The sequence below is a fragment of the Lontra canadensis genome, unplaced genomic scaffold (genome assembly GCF_010015895.1).
Source record: "Lontra canadensis isolate GAN:19392208 unplaced genomic scaffold, GSC_riverotter_1.0 scaffold1, whole genome shotgun sequence".
Classification (NCBI taxonomy): domain Eukaryota; kingdom Metazoa; phylum Chordata; class Mammalia; order Carnivora; family Mustelidae; genus Lontra; species Lontra canadensis.
This window is the reverse complement of record NW_022630995.1, coordinates 67,563,140-67,583,079: the sequence shown is the minus strand read 5'-3', so window position 1 is coordinate 67,583,079 and position 19,940 is coordinate 67,563,140. Positions and strand designations below refer to the sequence as shown.

The 19,940-nt window shown below is 49.1% G+C and overlaps 1 protein-coding gene across 1 annotated transcript; it reads right to left on the bottom strand.

Moving 5' to 3' along the window:
• Nucleotides 1-11,381: 11,381 nt before the first annotated feature.
• Nucleotides 11,382-13,124, bottom strand: TMEM271 (transmembrane protein 271). The gene has a single exon (XM_032857050.1). The coding sequence runs from the start codon at nt 13,060-13,062 to the stop codon at nt 11,932-11,934; it is 1,131 nt and encodes a 376-aa protein (XP_032712941.1). The 5' UTR covers nt 13,063-13,124; the 3' UTR covers nt 11,382-11,931.
• Nucleotides 13,125-19,940: the final 6,816 nt, after the last annotated feature.

Sequence of the window (19,940 nt, the reverse complement as noted above, 5' to 3'; positions counted from 1 at the left end):
TACTCAGCCATTAAAAAATGAAATTCTGTTTGTTATTGTTTTGTTTTTTAGATTCCATATGACTTCACTTACATGTGGAATCTAAAAAACAAAACAACAACAAAAACAGAAACAGACCCATAAACACAAAGAACAAACTGGTTGCCAGGGTGGGGTGGATAGGGACAGGCCAAAAAGGTAAAGGAGATTAAGAGTACAAACTTCCAGTTGTAAAATAAATATGTCAAAAGTATGAAAAATACAGCATAGGGAGTATAGTCAATAATATTATAATAGTGGCACCTGGGTGGCTCAGTGGGTTAGGCCTCTGCCTTCGGCTCAGGTCATGATCCCAGGGTTCTGGGATTGAGCCCCACATCGGGCTCTCTGCTCATCAGGGAGCCTGCTTCCTCCTCTCTCTCTCTGCCTGCTTGTGATCTCTGACTGTCAAATAAATAATAATAATAATAATATTATAATAACATTGACTGGTGACAGATGGTGACTACACTTATTGTGGTGAGCATTGCATAATGCATAAAAGTGTTGAATCACTATGTTGTACATCTGAAGCTAATATAACATTGTATGTCAACTATACTTTAATAATAAAATTTTTAAAAATGTTTTTAAAACCTATTACTAGACACATGTACATTGATATTTGTTATTTCTTCCTGAAACATTTACTTTATGTCAGTATGAAATCTACTTCTTCATCTCTGGTAATACTCTTTATCTTAAAGTCTGTTTTATCTGATACCAATACTGCCACTTCAACTTTCTTTTGATTAGTGTTTGTATATAACTTCTCCAGCCTTTTATTTCAACCTACTATATCTGTATTTTAAGTGTATTAGAGGCTCTTGTAAACTCAAAACTTAGGTCCTGTTCTTTTATCCATTCTAACAGTCTCTGCCTTTTAGTTGGAATATTTAGTCCCATTTACACTTAATGCAATTATTTGTAGTGCTGGATTTAGACTTGTGACTTCTCTGTTTGTTACACTTTTTGTCACTGTTGTCATATGTTTCTTTCTTGTCTTCTTTAGATTAATACTTGTTAGCATTGTGTTTTATTTTCCCATTGTCTTTTATTCAAAAAAATGACTGACATTATCTTTTAGAATAGTTTTAGAGATACAGAAAAATTCATTGGGAAGTACAGGGAGTTCTCATATTACAGTCCCCCCACACATAGTTTCTTTTATTAACATCTTGCATTAGTGAGTTAACACTTGTTAAAATTGGTGAGCCAATGGTGATACATTATTATTAGCCAAAGCCTACAGTTTACGTTAAGGTTCACTCTTTGTCTTGAATATTTTATTAGTTCTGAGAAATGTATAATGACGTGTATGTACCATTATATTATTATATAGAATAATTTTACTGCCCTAAAAAATTCCCTCCGCTCCACAGATTCATCCCTCCTTCCCCTGAACCCTTGGAAACCACTGATCTTTTTATTGTTTCCATAGTTTTTTCTTTTCCATAATGTCATATAGTTGGAATCATACAGTATATATGTAACCTTTTTTTTTTTTTTAAGATTTCATTTACCTATTTGAGAGAGAGAGCAGGAGCAGAGGGGAGGGGTAGAGAGAGAGGGAGAAGTAGGGTCCCTGTTTGGAGCCCAGTGCGGGACTCAATTCCAGGACCCTGGGTACTGACCTGAGCCAAAGGCAGACACTTAACCAACTAAGTCACCCAAGTGCCCTGTAAGTAGCCTTTTTAGACAGACTGGCTTCTTGCACTTAGCAATATGCATATAGTTTCTCCATATCTTCTATGGTTTAGCTTGTTTTGGGGTTTTGTTTTGTTTTGTTTTGTTTTGCTTTGTTTTCTGTTTTGTTTTGTTTTAACAAAAATGATCCATGTACCAGGAGAATAAGATGACTGCACATCTGTTTGCCTGGCACTGTCTTGGTTTGTCTTATTCATTCATTCATTCATTCACTCATTCATTCACTCATTTTTGAGAGGGATGAGGAGAGGCAGATGGAGAGGAAGAGAGAGAATCTTAAGCAGATGCCATGCCCAGAGCAGAGCCCAGTGCAGATTTCCATCTCACAACCCTGAGATCATGACCTGAGCTGAAATCAAGAGTCAGGTGCTTAACTGACAGAGCAACCCAGATGCCCCTAGCTCATTTCTTTTTAGTACTGATTAATGTTCCATGGTCTGGAAGTACCACAGTTTATTTATCCAGTAACCTATTGAAAGAGCTCTGGTTGCTTCCAAGTTTGGGCAATTATGAATAAAGCTGCTATAAACATCTGTGACTGGCCAGTGTCACTTAAGAATTCAGCCCCACTTCCTGCCCATGAAGATTTTGGGACACAGTGTATAGCTACATGCAGGGACCTGAGAGGAGCAAGGGGAGATCTCCAATATTGACTTACAGAGACCCACAGAGCCCATGTCGGGAGGGAATGGGGACTTGGGTAGGGAGGCCCATATGAAAAGAAAGCCTGGTTTAATTGCCATGTTTGGACACATGGAGATAACGCTTTCACTTTTGTCAAAAGTTGGGGATGTATTGTCAGTTTCATGGAAAACATCAGTTAGTTGTTAATTTTAAGGAAAACAAAAAAGACACTGTCCTCATGGAACACTGTATGCTTTACCTGTGGACAATGTCTACAATCTTAATAGCATAGAATACTAATTTGGCAAAAAATGAAAAAAAAAAAAAAAGCCAAAACCCTACAGGCAGTGTGGTGAGAAGAGATTGTGTGTCAAGTGGGGGGTGTAAGTTCAATAGTAATAAATCAGTAATCATGCCCAAAATAGCAATAATTAGAATTTCAGTGTAAATCATTGTTTTCTATAAATACAGAGGCATATTACCAAAGAGAGTTGATGCTCATTGGGGTGGAAATATGGAGTAGGAGGGTGAAAAAATAGTACAACTGACTGAAACTAGGTGCATTATTAGCTTGATCTAAAGTTGAAAAATATATGAGAGTGATTGACCACAATAACAGATGAATTTGGGGGAAAAATGACCATGTTCATGAGACAAAGACACTGATGGAACTCAGTACCCCTTTATACAATAACAACAAAAAACCTCTTGGCAGACTACAAATAGAAGAAAATACACTTAATGTATTAAAGGGTATCTACCAAGATCCCAGGTGAGCCCCATACTTAGTGACTTCAGTCCTGTCATCCCCACCTGTACTCAAGTTTATGTGGGAGATCTTAGGAAGAACTCTTGGGCCAGAAAACATGCAGGGGGCTTGGAGAGCAAGAAGCAAAGCCATCAATAGTCATAGATGATATTGGAAATAGACGAGTTATTAGAACTGAGAAGAAATGTTTGCAACATTGCTGGGGACAAGATCCAAATGCCAGGTCAGCAATTGTCTTTAAACCAAACAAGTAGAAAATGTAGTTTTCAAACAGACAGCATTGACAATAACCACAAAACTTGAAATGCATCTCAGGGATGATCTGAAAAAAGTCATGCAAAGTATTTCACAGAGAAAAATATTAAACTTTATTGACAGACATAAAGGAAGACCCAAATAAGTGAAGGGACAGACCTAGTCAAAGAAGGATGGTCGGGCTCACAATTGTCAGGGTGGCATTCCCCCTAAATTAACATACTGATCCAACACAGTTTAAGCCCACATCCTGGGAAGACTCTGTATGCCACGTGACAATCTCATCTGTGGAAAGGTCCAAGAACAACACAGAAGACTGCACAAGCAAATACAGACGCCTCCCTAGCAATAGTGGAAATGCAAGTGAGAACAGCAAGATACCATTTCCCCAAGAACAAGAAGCCAAAGCGAGGCAGGTGTGGAGGGATGGGGGCCAGGGCATTTCCTGCCAGGGGTCCTGTGACTCTAGCAACCTGTGTCCACACTGCACAGTACAGAGTACCCGGCAGCTCCCAGCAGAGCTGAAATACACATGTCCCACGATCACACCTGGGTGTGGGACCCACAGAAACAAGAGGACAGGTTTTCACCGCTGTGTGGATTATGAAAGTGGAAAAGGGAGTAATCCAGGAGTGTCTCCGTAGGGGAATGTTGAAGAAGCTGCAGTTTATCTACACAACAGAATACAATATGTCAGTTTGTGTAAATACGCCAGAGGTACAGGGAGAGCCACAAATCAATCTCAAAAATGTAATGCTGAGGGTAAAACAGCATATTGCATGAAGATTAAACATAGTATGATACCATTATGTGAAGTTTAAAAACATGCAAAAACAGTACTGTATAAATGGTCGTGCATGGACACACACATTGTGGCAGAAGCACAAAAATATCCCTGGGAATGACCTGAAACCAACCTGAGATGAGGGGTGGTCCAAAGGACAAGGAGGAAGCTCTGGCTGCTCCTGCCATACTTTATATATTTGAAAATAGAAGAGAGGGGCGCTTGGGTGGCTTAGTCGTTAAGCATGTGCCTTCACCTCAGGTCATGATCCTGGAGTCCTGGGATCCAGCCCCACATCAGGCTCCCTGCTCAGTGGGCTCCCTGCCCCTCCCCCTGCTTGTGTGCGCTCTCTCTCTCTCTCTCTCTCTTTCTCTCTCTGATAAATAAATAAAATCTTTTAAAAATAAATAAATAATAAAAGAGAAATATGGATGAAATATGGAGAATAACATTTTAAAATATTAAAATTTTTAAATTTGAGGTTTTTGTTTTGATTGCAATGCAGACTGAATCCAAGTGGTGGATACATGTGTGTTTCTATGCAATACTTCATGTTGAACATTTTCCCTAATCGAAAAAAAAGAAGCCTGTACGAGAAGAGGCTGTTCTAAGACCAGCAGGCAGCCACTCTCCACATGCAGCTACTGAACATTTGAAATGCAGCTGGTCCAAACTAAGATGTACTCTGTGTGTAAAATACAAGCAGACTTCTGGACTTCATGTGAAAAAAAAAGAAAAACCTGAATGTAAAATCTATTTACCCTCTAGTTCTCCCAAAAGCAAGCACCTGCACTTGAATCAGGGCAAGTGGCAGGTTAGGGTGTATGCGGCACCGTCTGGAATTAGACATCTGGTCCAGCCAACAGTTGTTGAAGGAAACACTGATAAACTGAGTTAGCAGAGTACTGAGTTGAAGAGCTGGGAGATGGGTGTGTGCAGGACATGTGGACAAGATTCTGGGGTGGGTGAGGGGGTAGGGGTGGAGCCACTCAGCCCAGAAGGGAAGATGTTGAATTTAGGGTCCTAACAGACCCTGAAGGGAATTGCAAACAGGCTGTTGGCTGTAAGCACCCAGAATCTGGAAGGACACAGAGATTGTCATGCTACCCATCCCATACTTGGGGTATGCTGCTTAGAAACAGATCCTTGGTCTTGCCTTGCATCTAGAACAAGGCAGGTGTCCCAGGCACCAGGAGAGACCGAGTTCAGGTCACAGCTCCCACACCGGCTCCATCCTGGGCAGAACTGAGTTCCTGAAGTCTCAGTTTTCCCACCTATAAAGTCATCATTTCCAGGATTGAAGGGGCAGAGAGCCTAAAGGGCCTGGCCCAGGCCGAGTGCTCCAGACAAGCTAGCCATTTATCAGGTGAGGCCCACACACTGACAAAGATGATGGTTTATATTCCAGGTTCCCCTTGGAGCCCCAAGGGCTGGCCTATAGTCTTCAGAAACCCTTGTTGGATGGGCAAGTGAGGATGAAGGCCTCTGCCAGCTGGTAGGGCCTTCTTTCCCCAGCCTCAGGAGTGGATGGTGTTGGGAGAGCAGTGAGGCAAGGCAGTGAGCTCATGGCTGGGGATGACTCCACTATGGAGAACTGAAGTAATGATATAGGGAAAAATAACCCGAGTTACACCAAAAAGACAAGAGGGACTTTCATTGGCATGCCCACTGGGACAAGGGTAGGAATGCAGGGCAGACACTGCCTGCAGGTGAATTCAAGGGAGGTCCCAGCAAAGGTGATGGCCCAGCTGAGCCAGGACAAGAGGACACAGGGTCAGAGGACAGGGGACAGGCATCTCATAGAATGAGAAACCATGAACCAAGGCTGGAGCTGAGAGAGTAGGCAGAAAGAAAGCTCCTGAGGTGAATAAGACAGAGGCTGACCCAAGGTCCTGCAAATGCCCTGAGGTAGAGAGGCCTAGAGGAATCCCTGTCAGAGGGAGAAGGTCACTTTCCAAAATAGCCTGGGGTCCTGAAACCTTTGTCTCCCAGCTGGACTGGCAGTGCCCCCAACCTCTCAGGCACTGAGGCCACTCCTGCCCCAAACCTGCATGTAGAGAAGAATGACATATGCCTATCTGGATTTGCAAATTAATGTAGTTATTATGGCTGTTATCTCAAAATATTTGCAAATAAACCACATATAACTTATTTTCAGAAAGTTTTTTCCCCTTGGGCTATTAATTTTAATGTTTCAGCTTTTTTTAGAATATTCATCTGGATGATCTATTCAGGTCTGTAAATACCCATGGTCTGATGAGGGCTCCAACAGCATCATTCGCGCACAGCATGTCCCAGGCAAGGAATGCTGGTCCTCTGAGGTCCTCTGCAGCTAGGCCTGCACAGAAAAGCAGAAATGTTTCCTGCAGGAAAGAATGAGCAAACTACCAACCTCAACTGAGCTTTGCCCTGAGCTCGGTATTGTCCCCGCAAAAGTTTTGTCCACCCAGAGCATGGCATTATTTGCAGATCACATTGGATTAGAGTGGGACCTAAATCCAATGAGAATGTCCTTGTAAGACACAGAGGAGGGCACACGGGGACAGATGAGAAGGCCGCGTGAAGATGGAGGCAGAGACTGGGACATCAAGGATCGCTAGCAGCCTCCAGAAGCTGGGAGAAAGGTCTGGAATCTTCTTCCTCAGAGCTTCCAGGAGGAGCCAACTCTGCCAGCACCTTGATCTCAGGCCACAGACTGTGAGCAAAGCCACCCAGTTTCCGTGCTTTGTGACAGAAGCCACAGGCGATGGATTCAAGCTCCAGGGTACCAGTCCCACACTTTGCTCGAGAGACACACCCTCCTTCTTCTGCTCAGCACCACAGCTCCTTCCGCTTTCCCACTGCACACCAAGGATCTGACGTGTACCCCACTCTTTATTCATAGAGTCCTACCAGATAGGAGCCTCTGCTCAGGTTGTCCCCAGCTCCTGGTAGCTCACAGAGAGGGCCAAAGGGTCAGGCTGGGCCAGGTCCACCAGATTTTGCTTTCCTTCAGGAAAAAGGGAGTTCTTAAAGAGCAGTTTCTGAGTAGGCTAGCATGATCTGACCTGTGTTTTAGGGAAATGTTGCAATGGGAGTGGAGAAAAGGAAAAGGATTAGGCTGGTGGGTTAGAAAAAGGGTAAGCACCACCACATCTGGGGCCTGGGTGTTGAAGAGAAAGGCAGTGTGAGGTGGGCACCCCTCCTGGTGCCCTTGGCAAATCCAGGGCAGAGGGAGTGCAGGGTCAGAGCAGTCTCTACCCACCGACCTACCCATCCTGCACATCGCGGGTAGATCTGGCCACATCCGGCCACAGCCTTCAGGGCCAGGACAATACCCGGGCAGAGATAAGCAGGAAAGGACTGCTGTGTGTTTAGAGGTGGGTGTTGTGCTTTAACACAGATTTTATTGATCTCAAAGTGACAAGACATTTTATTGACATTCTCTTGATAAATGGCAGATAAAAAGGCAAAACAGAGATCAGGGCTTCCCTAGATAAAACTCCCATGTATAAATAGATTCCCCTCTAAATATGGAGATTTTAAGACAACTGTTACAAACACAGCTCTGGGAACCACCAGGCTTTCTTCTGCCACCCCAGGAAGTGCTTAGAAAATTCAGATTGGGGACACACTGATTCATGAATACTCTCTTCCTAAGTTCATTTTTTTTCCCATTTTATTGGTAATTTTGTTCCTGTCAGTCACCGTGTTAAAGAGTGGCAAACCAAGCAGATATTGGATCATCTGGAAAGTCAACCAGTTGGCGTTAGACTGCTGCCTCCATCTCATGTAAGAAATAGGTACACAGGTATATAAAGTTTATACATATTTATATGCCAGAATTCACTTTTCTTAAGGTTTCTGTCATTTACTAACTTTCTTTCTTGATGAGAAAGCCATGCTTTGGGGCAGCAATAACCTGGAGGGTACCACAGGACAGCGTGGCAGGCAGGCAGCCCTTGCTCAGAGGGGGAGTTGAGCTGAAGGTGACCCCAGAGGGGTCAGCACCAACAAGCACCAACAAGTGGCAGGTATCCGTGCAACACAGACCCTCCTAAGCAGCAAGGAGCTCAGCTTGCCCCACGCCACTGGCACCAAAGCCAGCACGGCTCAGACGTGGCTTGCTGTGTGTGCCGGCAGCTGGGTGAGGGCCCACCCCTACTCTCCTCCCCCTGCATGTGACAGAGTGTGCAGAGCTCTGTGCAGCTCAGCACCCACCAGGCACCCTCCCAGGTATGCTCCCCATAAGCAAATCCCACCACACTGCAAGGGGGCGAGTCTGCAGCCAGGCTTCTCCAACTCAGACAGGCTGTACCTGGAGCCCTGGACACTCCCAGCAGGGCTGCTGCCTGGCCCTCATACATGTCTCATGAGGCAGTGTGTGCCTCCTTGCATGCATGTCTGTGCAGGTGTGTGCACACATGCGTATGTGTGTCCGTGTGCACATGTCCTGTGTGTGCACATATCCGCACGGGCATACACATGCATTTGTGTTTCTGTGCCCTCGTGTGTGCCTGTACTTGTGTGTGCGTTCATGCTGTGTGTGTGTGCCTGTTCAAGGCCTCTGGCCGTACTGTGCCATGACACCCACCAGGACTGAAATCTTTCATCGCCAGCTGCATGGTCTTCATCACAAACACTGTCTCACTGCTCTTTAAAATCAAATGATTGTTTAATTGAATTTCAGTCAAAAATCCAATTGTGTGGTTCGGATTTGTGTTGCCAAGGGCAGACCACCTCCTCTGACAAACAAAAGACACCTGCGACCCTGGGAGGGCCTACTGATCAATCTAGGCAAACTCGCTTTGTTTGGCGGCTTCCTCATGTGTTGTCTTAGAGTACTCCCTTAAAGACAGCAACCTTTGTGTTGGAGACAATAACTTACAAACTCAGCAGTAAGCCACAGAGCAACCCTAAATGTGTTTGTTTCATCACGGTACTTTGTCATGGTCATGAACTCGGTCTGGCCACCAATAGGCCAGCTAGCGGTTCATTATTATTCTCAGAAGCAGAGAAAGACCCATTCTAAGAAAGTTCCAGGGACTGGCTTTATTTTCTAAGGAGCATTAGGAATCAATTTTTAAAAACTAAAACTTATAGGAAGTAGGATGGATGGGCCTGAGAGGTGAGTGCCGTGAGGCAGGTGCCTGTCCAGGCGTGGGAGTGGCCCAAGGAAGTCAGTTCTAATTCAAAGGAAGCTCAGTAGCTTCATAATTCCCTGCCCATATCCCTGAGTACTGATCTTTGGAACAATGTAAGTTTAGGGAGACTTGATTTTATTTCCCCTAATAAACTCTGAAAAAAAAAAATCCTGGTATCCCACATCATTATATCAGCCTCTATAAAGTGGAGTTAACAATGTATGTGGAGTTAGAAACATTCGCACCTTGAAATCTCTCGTCTAGTCTGCTGGTCACATAAAAGTTCGCCAGGGGAAATGCAGCTGTCAGCGCACCCCCAGGTGCTCCCTGCTGCCCCAGCCAGATGACCACACAGATGGCGGAAACTCTGGCCACCTCCTGCACTGGATCCACCCACCTCGCCCTCCTTCTGCCTTCTGTTCTAGCCCAAGAAATGTCTGAAGCTTTAGAGAGGCCACTGATTCTGATTGCAAATCTGAAAGATTCATAAGGCATATAACGTTTTAAGCTGTACAAATTCTGTTAAGATGGAACATTTCAGAAAACCAGAAGGATACTGGGAGGTCTGACATCTTATGTCCTTGCTGTTTGCTTTCTTGGGGTGGTGCCTGCCCAGTGGCCTTCCCACCCTGTGCCCACCAAACTGGGGTACACTGGCCTAGCAACCTCTGCTGTGTAAGTTCTGGGAGGTCAGCCTGGCAGCTGTCTATGAGAGTTCTGCTCCAGGAGTGGGGTGCATCCCTGCTCAGGAAGCAGGAAACATCTGGCAATTCCTTCTTGATTTGACTTAGGTAGATTGGAGAAAGTATCTTAAAAGCCACTTTTGCTGCCATGTATCATATTTTCTGTATAAGGTTAATGGCCAGTGAGCTGGTGACACAGAGGCATGAGAGGGACCAGGCTATGAGGACCAGCAGTTGGACTAGTTGGGCTGTGCCCTCAACCTGGCTGAATCCAGAGGCTGAATATGGGCCAATATCTGAAGAGAACTGTGGATGAGAACCCACTAAACTGGCTGTGAATCATCCTCTTTCCTCAAGCGGCATCAGCATAACAAGGAGGAAACATTGGCCTGTTGCCTCTGATCATAGCCCCCATGTTACACAGGAATTGCCCGAGCATCAGTGTGATGGGTTTGCCACCCCCACGGATCATGTGCTAACTGATGACAGGTCTCCACTCCTCTGCCTGGACATGGGACCTCTGCTCTCTAACAGCCTCCACTGCAGCTGGGATGGGGATTTGGTTGTCTAGGTTAGGGAACTTGGGGTTTGTGCAAGATACCTGGGAGCTAAGAAGTCTCATCCCAGAGCCTGGACCTGGAAACTCCACCTCCAGTCCTTAAACCGGCTACATTCCCACAATTAGAAGTGAACCCCTATACACTAGAAAGATGTTACACGTGATTCATTTAGCTTTTCTCACCTAGAGTGCTTTATGTGGTGCTCACCCTTGGCAGAGCACTGGGTGTGCCCACACTCCCTTTGCAGGAGGCACACACTATTCAGGCCAGGATGGGGCTCTGCTCCGAGCACCTTGAGAATTACCAGCATCCCTCTCTGGCTCCACAAATCCAGCACATGCAACAAAACTACCTTTTGCCCCCAAGACTCTGAGCCAGCCAGGCTCCCAGCCAGCCCACCAGACCGGATGGAAACACATTTTGCTGTCACCTAGTACGCATTTCAATATAATGTGTGTAAGTATGCACACACATGTATATATATCCTAAGGATATAGAATTATGACCTTCACATCAATTAAGGCTATTTAAGGGGTGTATTTTAAATGAAACGCTATAATATGCAAAATCACCAGATTAATGAATTAACAGGAAAATAATCTTTGCCAGAAAAACTATGACTGTGATTTTCCGAAATAGGATCGGATTGTCCATATATATTAACCAAAGTAAGCCCAGCTTTGCAGTAGAAACCCCACTGCCAGTCTGAAAGTTAGCTTTAGGAAGGGGTTGGTTGGATGGAGTCAACCACCAGCAGAATACAGCTGTTCAAATTCAACACTTGACCAAATTCAACCATTTGCCCCAAACTGATTTGTGTGTCGACGCCCCCTAACTCCAATTTTATGAATATCTCAATAACATAGCAATTAATTTAATAAAGGAACTAACCAATTTTAAATTGCAATAAATTTACCAAACATTTTCACTGTTTATGGAGAGCTTTACAGTAAGAAAGTATCAACAAAAGCAGGCACATCCGTGTACAAAGTGTTGCCGCTGGGTGCTGTTTCGCTTCGGCCACCCCTAAAGTACCCGCTGCTCTTTCTGTCCTCTCAGCGTGGGTCCTTCCTCCCGCGAAATCACCCTCGCTCTCTGAGCTCTCTCACCCTGAACCGGACTTGCCAAAGAGAAGTGCGATGGGGGCGAGGCAACCCCAAGACATTTATTGTAAACTTTAAAATGGAATCCGGATACGAACAGACACAGAAAAGAAGAGAAACCTCCCAGACACAGAAATGGAGATAGTGAAGGACCAGTCTCGCGGCGAGGAGCCCTCAGCGACGCGAGGCCAGTCCGCCCCTGAAGGTGCCACGCCACTCCAGCCCTGGTCCTCCCTCGCTGCGGCGGCCGGGCGGGGAGGCGTGCGCGGGCTCGAGCGCTGTCTATCTGGGGTGGGCCCGGGCACTCAGCAGGCCGGGCTTGGCTCCCACGGGCGCCCCGCCTCGCAGGGTGGCCGGCAGCAGTAGGGGTAGGAGGCGTTGAGGTCGGGGTCCGAGGGCGCGTACCCCGGCAGCTCCACCGACGGGTGCCCCCCGCAGCACACCTCCACACCCGCCTCGTCGAACGCGTGGAAGACGCCCACGTTGATGTAGGAGACAGCGTGGTGCGCAGCGAAGCCCGCGCAGTCCCCCGGGGCGGTGAAGTCCGACTCCTCCGGGGACAGGATGGAAGCCTCGCTCGGCCGCGGCTGCAGCCGCCGACCCCGCCGGCCCCGCCGGCCCCGCCGCGCCCGGGAGGCTGGCGGCTGCGCGCGGAGCCCGGGGCCGCCGCGGGGCCGCGCTAGGGCCCGGCCTCCCCTCCGCCGGCCGCGCCGGCCACGCCGAGCCTGCGACGACCTGTAGTTCTTGACCAGCAGGAGGCTGAGCAGGCCCAGGAGGCACTCGAGCGAGTTGAAGACGGTGGAAAGCACCAGGCCACGCTGGTAGTCCTTCAGCTGGCGGCACTTGGCGGACGTGGCGCTGTCCAGGGTGCTGCGGGCGCGCTGCGCGCCGGGGGCTGGGCCGGGGGCGGCAGCCGCGGGGCCCGGGGCCGGACCGGGGGCCGCGGCCGGCGCGCGGGGCGGCAGACAGTAGTGGGAGTACTTGCGTTCCACTAGGGACACGGTGTCGCCGTCGATCACGGCGCCCGCGAAGGCGCTGAGGACCCCCAGCATGAAGACGAGAACGCCGAGCAGGAGCAGGTTCTGGCTGTTCACTGGCCCTGAGGGCCCAGCTGCGGCCCCCGGCTCTCCCGGCGCGGCCTCTGGAGCCCCTGCCGGGGCCGCGGGGACCCCAAGCCCCGGGCCCGGCCCCGGCCCCGCGAGGGGCGCGTCCCGGGGCCCGCAGCAGAGCAGGGCGGCGCCGAGCAGCGAGAGGCCGGCGGCCAGCAACAGCCCCGAGTAGAAGGCGCCGGCGGCCGCCCCCAGCCGGAACGGCTCCCCGCGCAGCTCCGAGCCCAGCGAGAAGCACTTGAGGCCGACGGCGGCGGCGCTGAGCGCGCAGGCGAGCAGGAGGCAGGAGGAGAGCGCGGCGCAGGCCCCGCGGACGCTCCACTTCATCCTCCGCGCCCGAGCCGGCCCGCACCCCGCGCGCCCGCCGCCGCCCGCCGCCGCCCCCGCCGCCTGCGCCTCCTCCCGGCGCCGCGCGGCCGGACCGCCGGCCTCCTCCTCATCCTCCCGCGTCCTCTCTGGCCCGCGCCGCCGCCGCCGGAGTCCGCATCCTCCGCCTCGCGCCGCCGCCGCGGCCCCGCGCCGGGAACCGATGCGGCGCGGAGGACCGCAGGGCGCGCGCGCCCCCTCCCCAGCCGGCGGCGCCCCTCCCTGGACGCTCCACTCCCCCCACCCCACCCGCGGCCCCGTGAGCCTGGCCCAGGCGCCGCCCTCCTCCGCTCCCCCCAGCCCCCGCAGCCCCTAGGACGCCCCTCTGCCGCCTCCCCAAGGAGAAGTGCCCCCCCCCCGTCTCTCCGCCTTCCTCCCACTATCTTGGCCGCTTTGGGAACACCACCCCCCACCCCAAGGCTCTTTCCCCTCCCCCCGGATCCCCCCTAGGGGTCCACCCCCCAGTACCTCCCACCTCTTGTGCCCCTAGGTCTGCACTTCCCCGGCGGCCAGGTTCCACGCCCACCGGCCTGCTAGCGGCCTGGACGCCAGAGGAAGTTAGCTTGGGATTCAGGGAGGAGGGGAAGAGGGGAACCCGGTGCCGTCAGGGTATGAGGGAAAGCCTGGGTACAGGAGAGGGGGAGGGGACCAGTCTGCAGGACAGGGGAAGGAGAAAGACCCAAGAAGGGAGAGCCCAGGTAGGGAGGAGGTTTGGGTGGGGTTCGGGAGATGGGAGCCCAGAGAAGGGGTGAGCCTGGGTGCTGAGGGGGATGGGTGCGGGAGTCTGGATGCCAGGGAGGGGAGGGTTAAGGAGATCAGGTGCTAGGACCCTCCAGCGCAGCCTGGAAATCGCCAGCATGGGGGTGGTGGGTGTAAGGTTTTGCAGGCGAGGTAAACACAACACCAGGCGAGGTAGGCGCAAGTGGGGAGGTGGGTAGAGGTGCTGCCCAGCTGGAGGTGAAGCCTCCGACAGAACCTTGGATGAATCTTATTTGGACATGCGGAATTTTCCTCAGGCTCGGGTGCGTGTGAGTTAATTCATCAGAAGGCGATTCACCGCCTGAGTGCAACGGTGGGGAAGCGGGGGTGGGGGGAGGAGGGGGCAGTAAAGAGCCTCTTTCTGACCATTCGACCTCAAGGTGGGTGAACAAGGCATGTGGGGCGAGCGAGATGGCCTTCCCCCAGGTGTCTCTGGGCCCTCCATCTTCTTCCTGTAAGGTGCCCTGGGATGGGACGTCTCCGGAAGGCCCTCTGAGGTCCCATCAGGCCGAGTGGCTGGGCCTGCGCCTGCGGTTCCTTCCACACCGTCTCTGCTGCTGCAGCAGCAAGGCCTGGGGAGCCCATGACTCACTCTGCTGGCTAACTGCAGCGTTAAATAACTTTGCGTTGCATCCAGGAGAGGCAGGCGTGGCTGCAGCTAGAGAAAGAGCTGGGGGCGCTGGGGGAGCAGGGGAGATGCAGGGTGCTTTGGAACACACCTCTGTTCCTGCCACCTACTTAGCCAGTTCTGGCCTACAGAGACATCCCCCTGAGCTCACAGTTTCACGCCCCTTCCTGCGAGGAGTGCGTGACCATTGGTGCCCTGTGAGTACCCCGGCACAAGCCCCCAGAGGTTCCTTGTGTCTGGAGAAAGCCACACCCACATTCTCAAGGCAGCCCGCGTGCAAGAGCCCCTCGCCCACATTTCACGGAAACCATCTGCCCAGTAAATGTAATATGAAGGCCCTTCATGCGGCTTTCTGGACATTTGCGTGGGATTGACTCGAAATGCGATAGCTGTGAGGAGGAGCAGGTTTCACTGTATTTTTAGCAGGCAGTGCAGATTTTAGAACATCAGCTGAACTTCCTCGTTCTGTCCTGCTCCTCATGCAGGATGACTTGCCAGAAAAGTGGGAATAGTGAGCCTTCTTTCACATTTATGGTGTATAGGTTTTAAAAGGACAGTGTGTAAATCAGCTTGTATAATAATCGTGGCACCCACGCGCGTGAGCGGAGTTGCCATGAGCTTACTTCCAATGATTATTCCGGTTTCCAGGGAGACGAGGTTTGCAGCCACCTCCGTGGAGAAGGATGGAGCAGTCTCCATTCCTCGTGCGTGCCGCCGCAGCCAGATTGATTAGGCTTTGGGGGCGGAAGCGAACTGACGTTAGCTCTTCCTCCGCCCGGTCCTGATCCTCCGAAGGTGGCTGGAGGCCAGAGGCTGGAGTCCTCGCACCTGGCGGGAGTGGGGGCGGGGCACGGGGGGCGGGGCACGGGAGGCGGAGCTGCACTGGAAGGGGCTATGTGGTAGCTATTGTGAAGGTCAGAGGCTTGGGATTTTTTTGAGATCTGGCCTCCTCTCTCCTTGAGTGCCCCCCACTGCCATCAACCCTTGGCTATACACTTTCATTCCCCTGACCACCTCTGTTCCTTAAACTTATCATGCCTCTTCCTGTCACAGGGCCTTTGCATATGTTATTCCCTCTTTCTGCTGTATGTTTCCCTTGCCACATCCTCACCTGGCTTCTGCCGTCTCATTTCTTAGATCTTAGCTTCATCTCACTAACTTTTGTTGGGTGCCTGCTGTCTTCCAAACACTGTAGAGTGTTTTGCACAGGTTTTCTTATTTAATCCTTGCAACAAACCCTGAGTCAAGTGGCCCTGTTACTCTCATAGAGGCTTTCCACGAATAAGTCAGTGACTTGTGGAGTCAGGGTTCAAACCCAGTCTCTGTGCACAGCCTCCCTACCCCTTCACCTCCCTCTGCCCCACTAACCTCCCTCTCTGCTTCCCCTCCTCCCTGTCCCCCCACCTCCCTGACCCCCAGCCCCTGGCAGAGGGTTCCACATAACAGGTAGGAACTCCTGGTGGTTTAAATTCTGTCTTTCCCATCATGGTTGCTCAGTGCAGGCAGTCTATGTCCATCTTGTCTCCCTGCTTCTCCCCGTCAGGATTCAGTCTTGCCCTGGCTGTGTGGAATGAGTGAATGAGAGAATGAATGAGCAGTGGTCAGCTGCTAACCTTGTGTCACTCTGTCCTGTGACAGAATCTAAACATCTGTTTCGTTCTGCTCCCTGGGAGAACAGGCAAGGCCAGCAGGTGGAAGAGGCATCCACCTATGTGTTGAGGTTAAGGAAGGCTCTCCAGGAGGGAGCCACGAGGGAGGTGGGAGCAGGCAGCAGGAGGGAAGGCTGAGGAGGGAGCTGGGAACTCCTGGACCTCCAGAAACCTTGGGGCCGGAGAGCAGGTGACCTGTCATGAAGGGTCTTGAGCCGTGCCAGTTTGGAATTCATCTGGAGGATGGGGAGACCCTAGACGGGCAAGTGGATGCTATGGTGGATGTTTTGGAGGAAGACTACCCAGGGTTCAGTCCAAGACTAGTTGAGGATGAGGGGATGAAGGCATGTGGGAGTGGTGGGAGCACTTGGGGCACAGATGGAAGGGTCCTGCCCCATCATGGTGCTCATTGCAAGTATTGTAATCACTGCTATTTGCTGTCTGGCACTGAGCTGTCTTCTCCTCTGTCTGTAGGAAGGAGAGCCAGCAGTCTGTGGTCCCCATGTTGTTGTTTTTTTTTAAGATTTTATTTATTTATTTGAAAGAAGGAGCATGAGCAGAGCAGTGGGAGGGGCAGAGAGAGGAGGATAAGCAAACTCCCCACTGAGCAGGACTCTGAGATCATGACCTGAGCTGAAGGCAGACACTTAACCAACTGAGCCACCCAGGTGCCCCTGTGGTCTCTGTTATACAGAGCTTCCTTTTAGGGTGACCCCACAACCATCCCTCTCTCAGGGGAAGGGCCTCTCTGCACCTGAAGTGGTTTCTGACACCTATAAACAGGGGTGTGAATTGGAATGACCCACGTACATTTTGAAAACTGATTCTGTTGCTTTCTGGTGGAATCCTTTCCCCTAACCCCTACCAGACTCAACTGTGAAGCCCCTTCCCTCCCAGCTATGCAGCATAGACATAGGGGCCCCTGGGAGGGAGTAGTGTGGTCTATAGTGGGGTGATTTGGGGCGCTCAGAGGTCAGGCAAGGGACAACGCTGGAAAGAAGCAACACCCCAGTGAGCAATGACTTCAGACCCATTGTTGGGGCAGGAGTGATTCTAAACCTCACAGAGCCTACCAGAGACCCATCACAGGGACCAGGGTAGCCCCTCCAAGTGGGACACATCATTGCCTGAGTCTAAAGACAGGGAACCAGAGCCCAGAGATGGTGACTCAAACCATCATGTGTTGTTGTTGTTGTTGTTGTTTCTGATTACAACAGTTATCATACTTCAAGTGAAGAATATTTTCCCTATCAGCTTTAAATTTCATTTTAATATTTTCGTATTTATTAGCATTTGAAATCCAGTCTCCTAGAGAATTGACTTCAGTTAATTTGATCGATGCTAATTATTTTTCTCTAATTTATCATTTAACTTTTTGGTATTTTTATCCTTTATCTTTTTAACTGGCTAAATAGTCAAATTTTTCTCTTATTATTAATTCTCAGCCCCCGTTTTCCAGGAGCAATCAATATGGATCTTCACTTATCGATGTGGTTAGTGCATTTCCATGCCAGCTCTGCATAGGGGATGGACAATCTGAAGAATCACTCTCACAAAACCAGAGCCAGTGAGCTCTGCAAGATGCAAGAATGCACCTTAATTATTATTTCAAGTGCTTTTGTCTTGTGAGATATAATAGATCCACGGAAAAAGTCCGTAAAATACACATGTAACAGCCTAATGACTTATAAGTGAGCATCTAGATACTTGCCTCCAAGTCAAGGACCAATATGGCAGGACCTGAGTACATAGCAGGCCCCTCCCCAGTCACTTCACCCCTCCCAGAAAGGCTCTGCCAACTTCACTTGACACCACCTCCTTGTGTTCACTTAGACTTCTGTCACCTGGCATTCACCCCTAAGTATTTTAGCTTGGCTTTGTGTGGTTTTTGAACTTCTTATAATTGGAATTATAGAACATGATTGTTGTATGTCTGCTTTCCTTCATCCAACTTGATATCTGTAAAATTTATGCCTGTTGATTTATGTGTAGCTCATTCACTTTCATTGTCGGATACTAAGCCATTATAAGAATATGCCACAATGTATTTATCCATCTTACTGATGATTTGATTTGATGGTTTATAGTTTAAATGACTAAAGCTGTTGTGAACTTCTTTATGTGTGTGTACTGATGTGCTTTGGCATGCATTTTGTCAGATCATGAGGAATATATCTGTTCAGATTTTCGCACGCTTTTGCACTGAGACACAATTGACGGGTGATTAGCAATCACTAATTTCCAGGCATACAACGGCACGCATTGGTGATACAGGACTGTTCCACTCCGCACAAAGCCCCTCCTGTCAGTCTGCCTCTCCTCACTCCAGCCCCCACACCCCTGCTCATCTGCCTTCCGGGTTAGAGTTTAAGTATAAGATTTCATATACCTAGAATCATAAAATATATCTTCCTTTATGACTGCTTCTTGCATTTAGTATAATGCTTTGTTTTTATCCATTCATACATATTGCTGAGCCCAATTCCACCAAAATTTGTTTATCCATCCACAAATTGGAGGATATTACAGCTTTTTCCACTTGAAGTTATTATGAATAAAGCTGCTATTAAGATCCATATACAAGTCTTTTGTAAACATATTTTTTTGTTTTTTTTAAAGATTTTATTTATTTCTTTGACAGACAGAGATCACAAGCAGGCAGAGAGACAGGCAGAGAGAGAGGGGAAAGCAGGCGCCCTGCTGAGCAGAGAGCCCGATGCAGGGCTCGATCCCAGCACCCTGGGATCATGACCTGAGCTGAAAGCAGAGGCTTTAACCCACTGAGCCACCCAGGCACCTCTAAACATATGTTTTAATGTCTCTTGGGTATATAACTAGGAGTGGGATTGCTAAGTTCTACAGTAAGTTTGTATTTAACCTTATAAGAAACTGACAAACTCTTTTCCAGAGTGAGTGACTGTGCCACTGCGTGCTCCCCACGGCCTTGTATGACAGTTTCACACCCTCACCAGACTTTGGGGCTGTCTGCAATCTTCCTTCCAATGTTGACCATGCTGGTGGGTCTGCAGTGGTATCACACTGCCATTTTAATTTGTATTACTCCGGTGACTAATGATGTTGAACCTCCAACATTTCTTCTTTGGCAAAGTATCTGCTCCTAAGAGCTCATAAGAAGTTAATAAGTTATGGCTTTTTGTTTATCTTCTTTCGTAAAGTATCTTTCTAAATCTTTTTCTGATTTTTAACAATTGGGCTGTTTTCATGTATGAGCTCTTTATACATTCCAGACACAAGTTCTTCACCAGGCACTTGTACAAATATCCTCCCCGTCTTGGACTTGCCTTTCAATCTGTTCATCAGTACCTTGTAAAAAACAAAAATTTTCCATTTTGTTGGAGTCTGATTTATTACTTTTTTCTTTATGAGTTTTGTGTCCTGTCTAGGGAACATTTGCTTAAACCAGAGTTACAAATATTTTCTTTTATGTCTTTTAAGAGTTTTACAGTTTTAGGCCTTACATGTAAGTGTCTGATCCACTTTGAGTTAATTTTTGTGTATGGTGTGACGTAACAGCCAAGGATGTTATTGTTGAAGATGATGTCCAGCTGTTCCAGTATCATTCGCTGAAGATACTCACATTTCCCATTAAACTACCTTGACACTTTTATTGAAAATCAGTTGTTTGTAAAAATGCAGGTCTAGGTGGCGCCTGGGTGGCTCAGTGGGTTAAAGCCTCTGCTTTCGGCTCAGGTCATGATCCCAGGGTCCTGGGATCGAGCCCCACATCGGGCTCTCTGCTCAGCAGGGAGCCTGCTTCCTCCTCTCTCTGACTGTTTCTCTGC

Excerpts from the sequence above, each read along its gene's own strand:
- TMEM271 (XM_032857050.1), bottom strand. The coding sequence starts at position 13,062 with ATGAAGTGGAGCGTCCGCGGGGCCTGCGCCGCGCTCTCCTCCTGCCTC.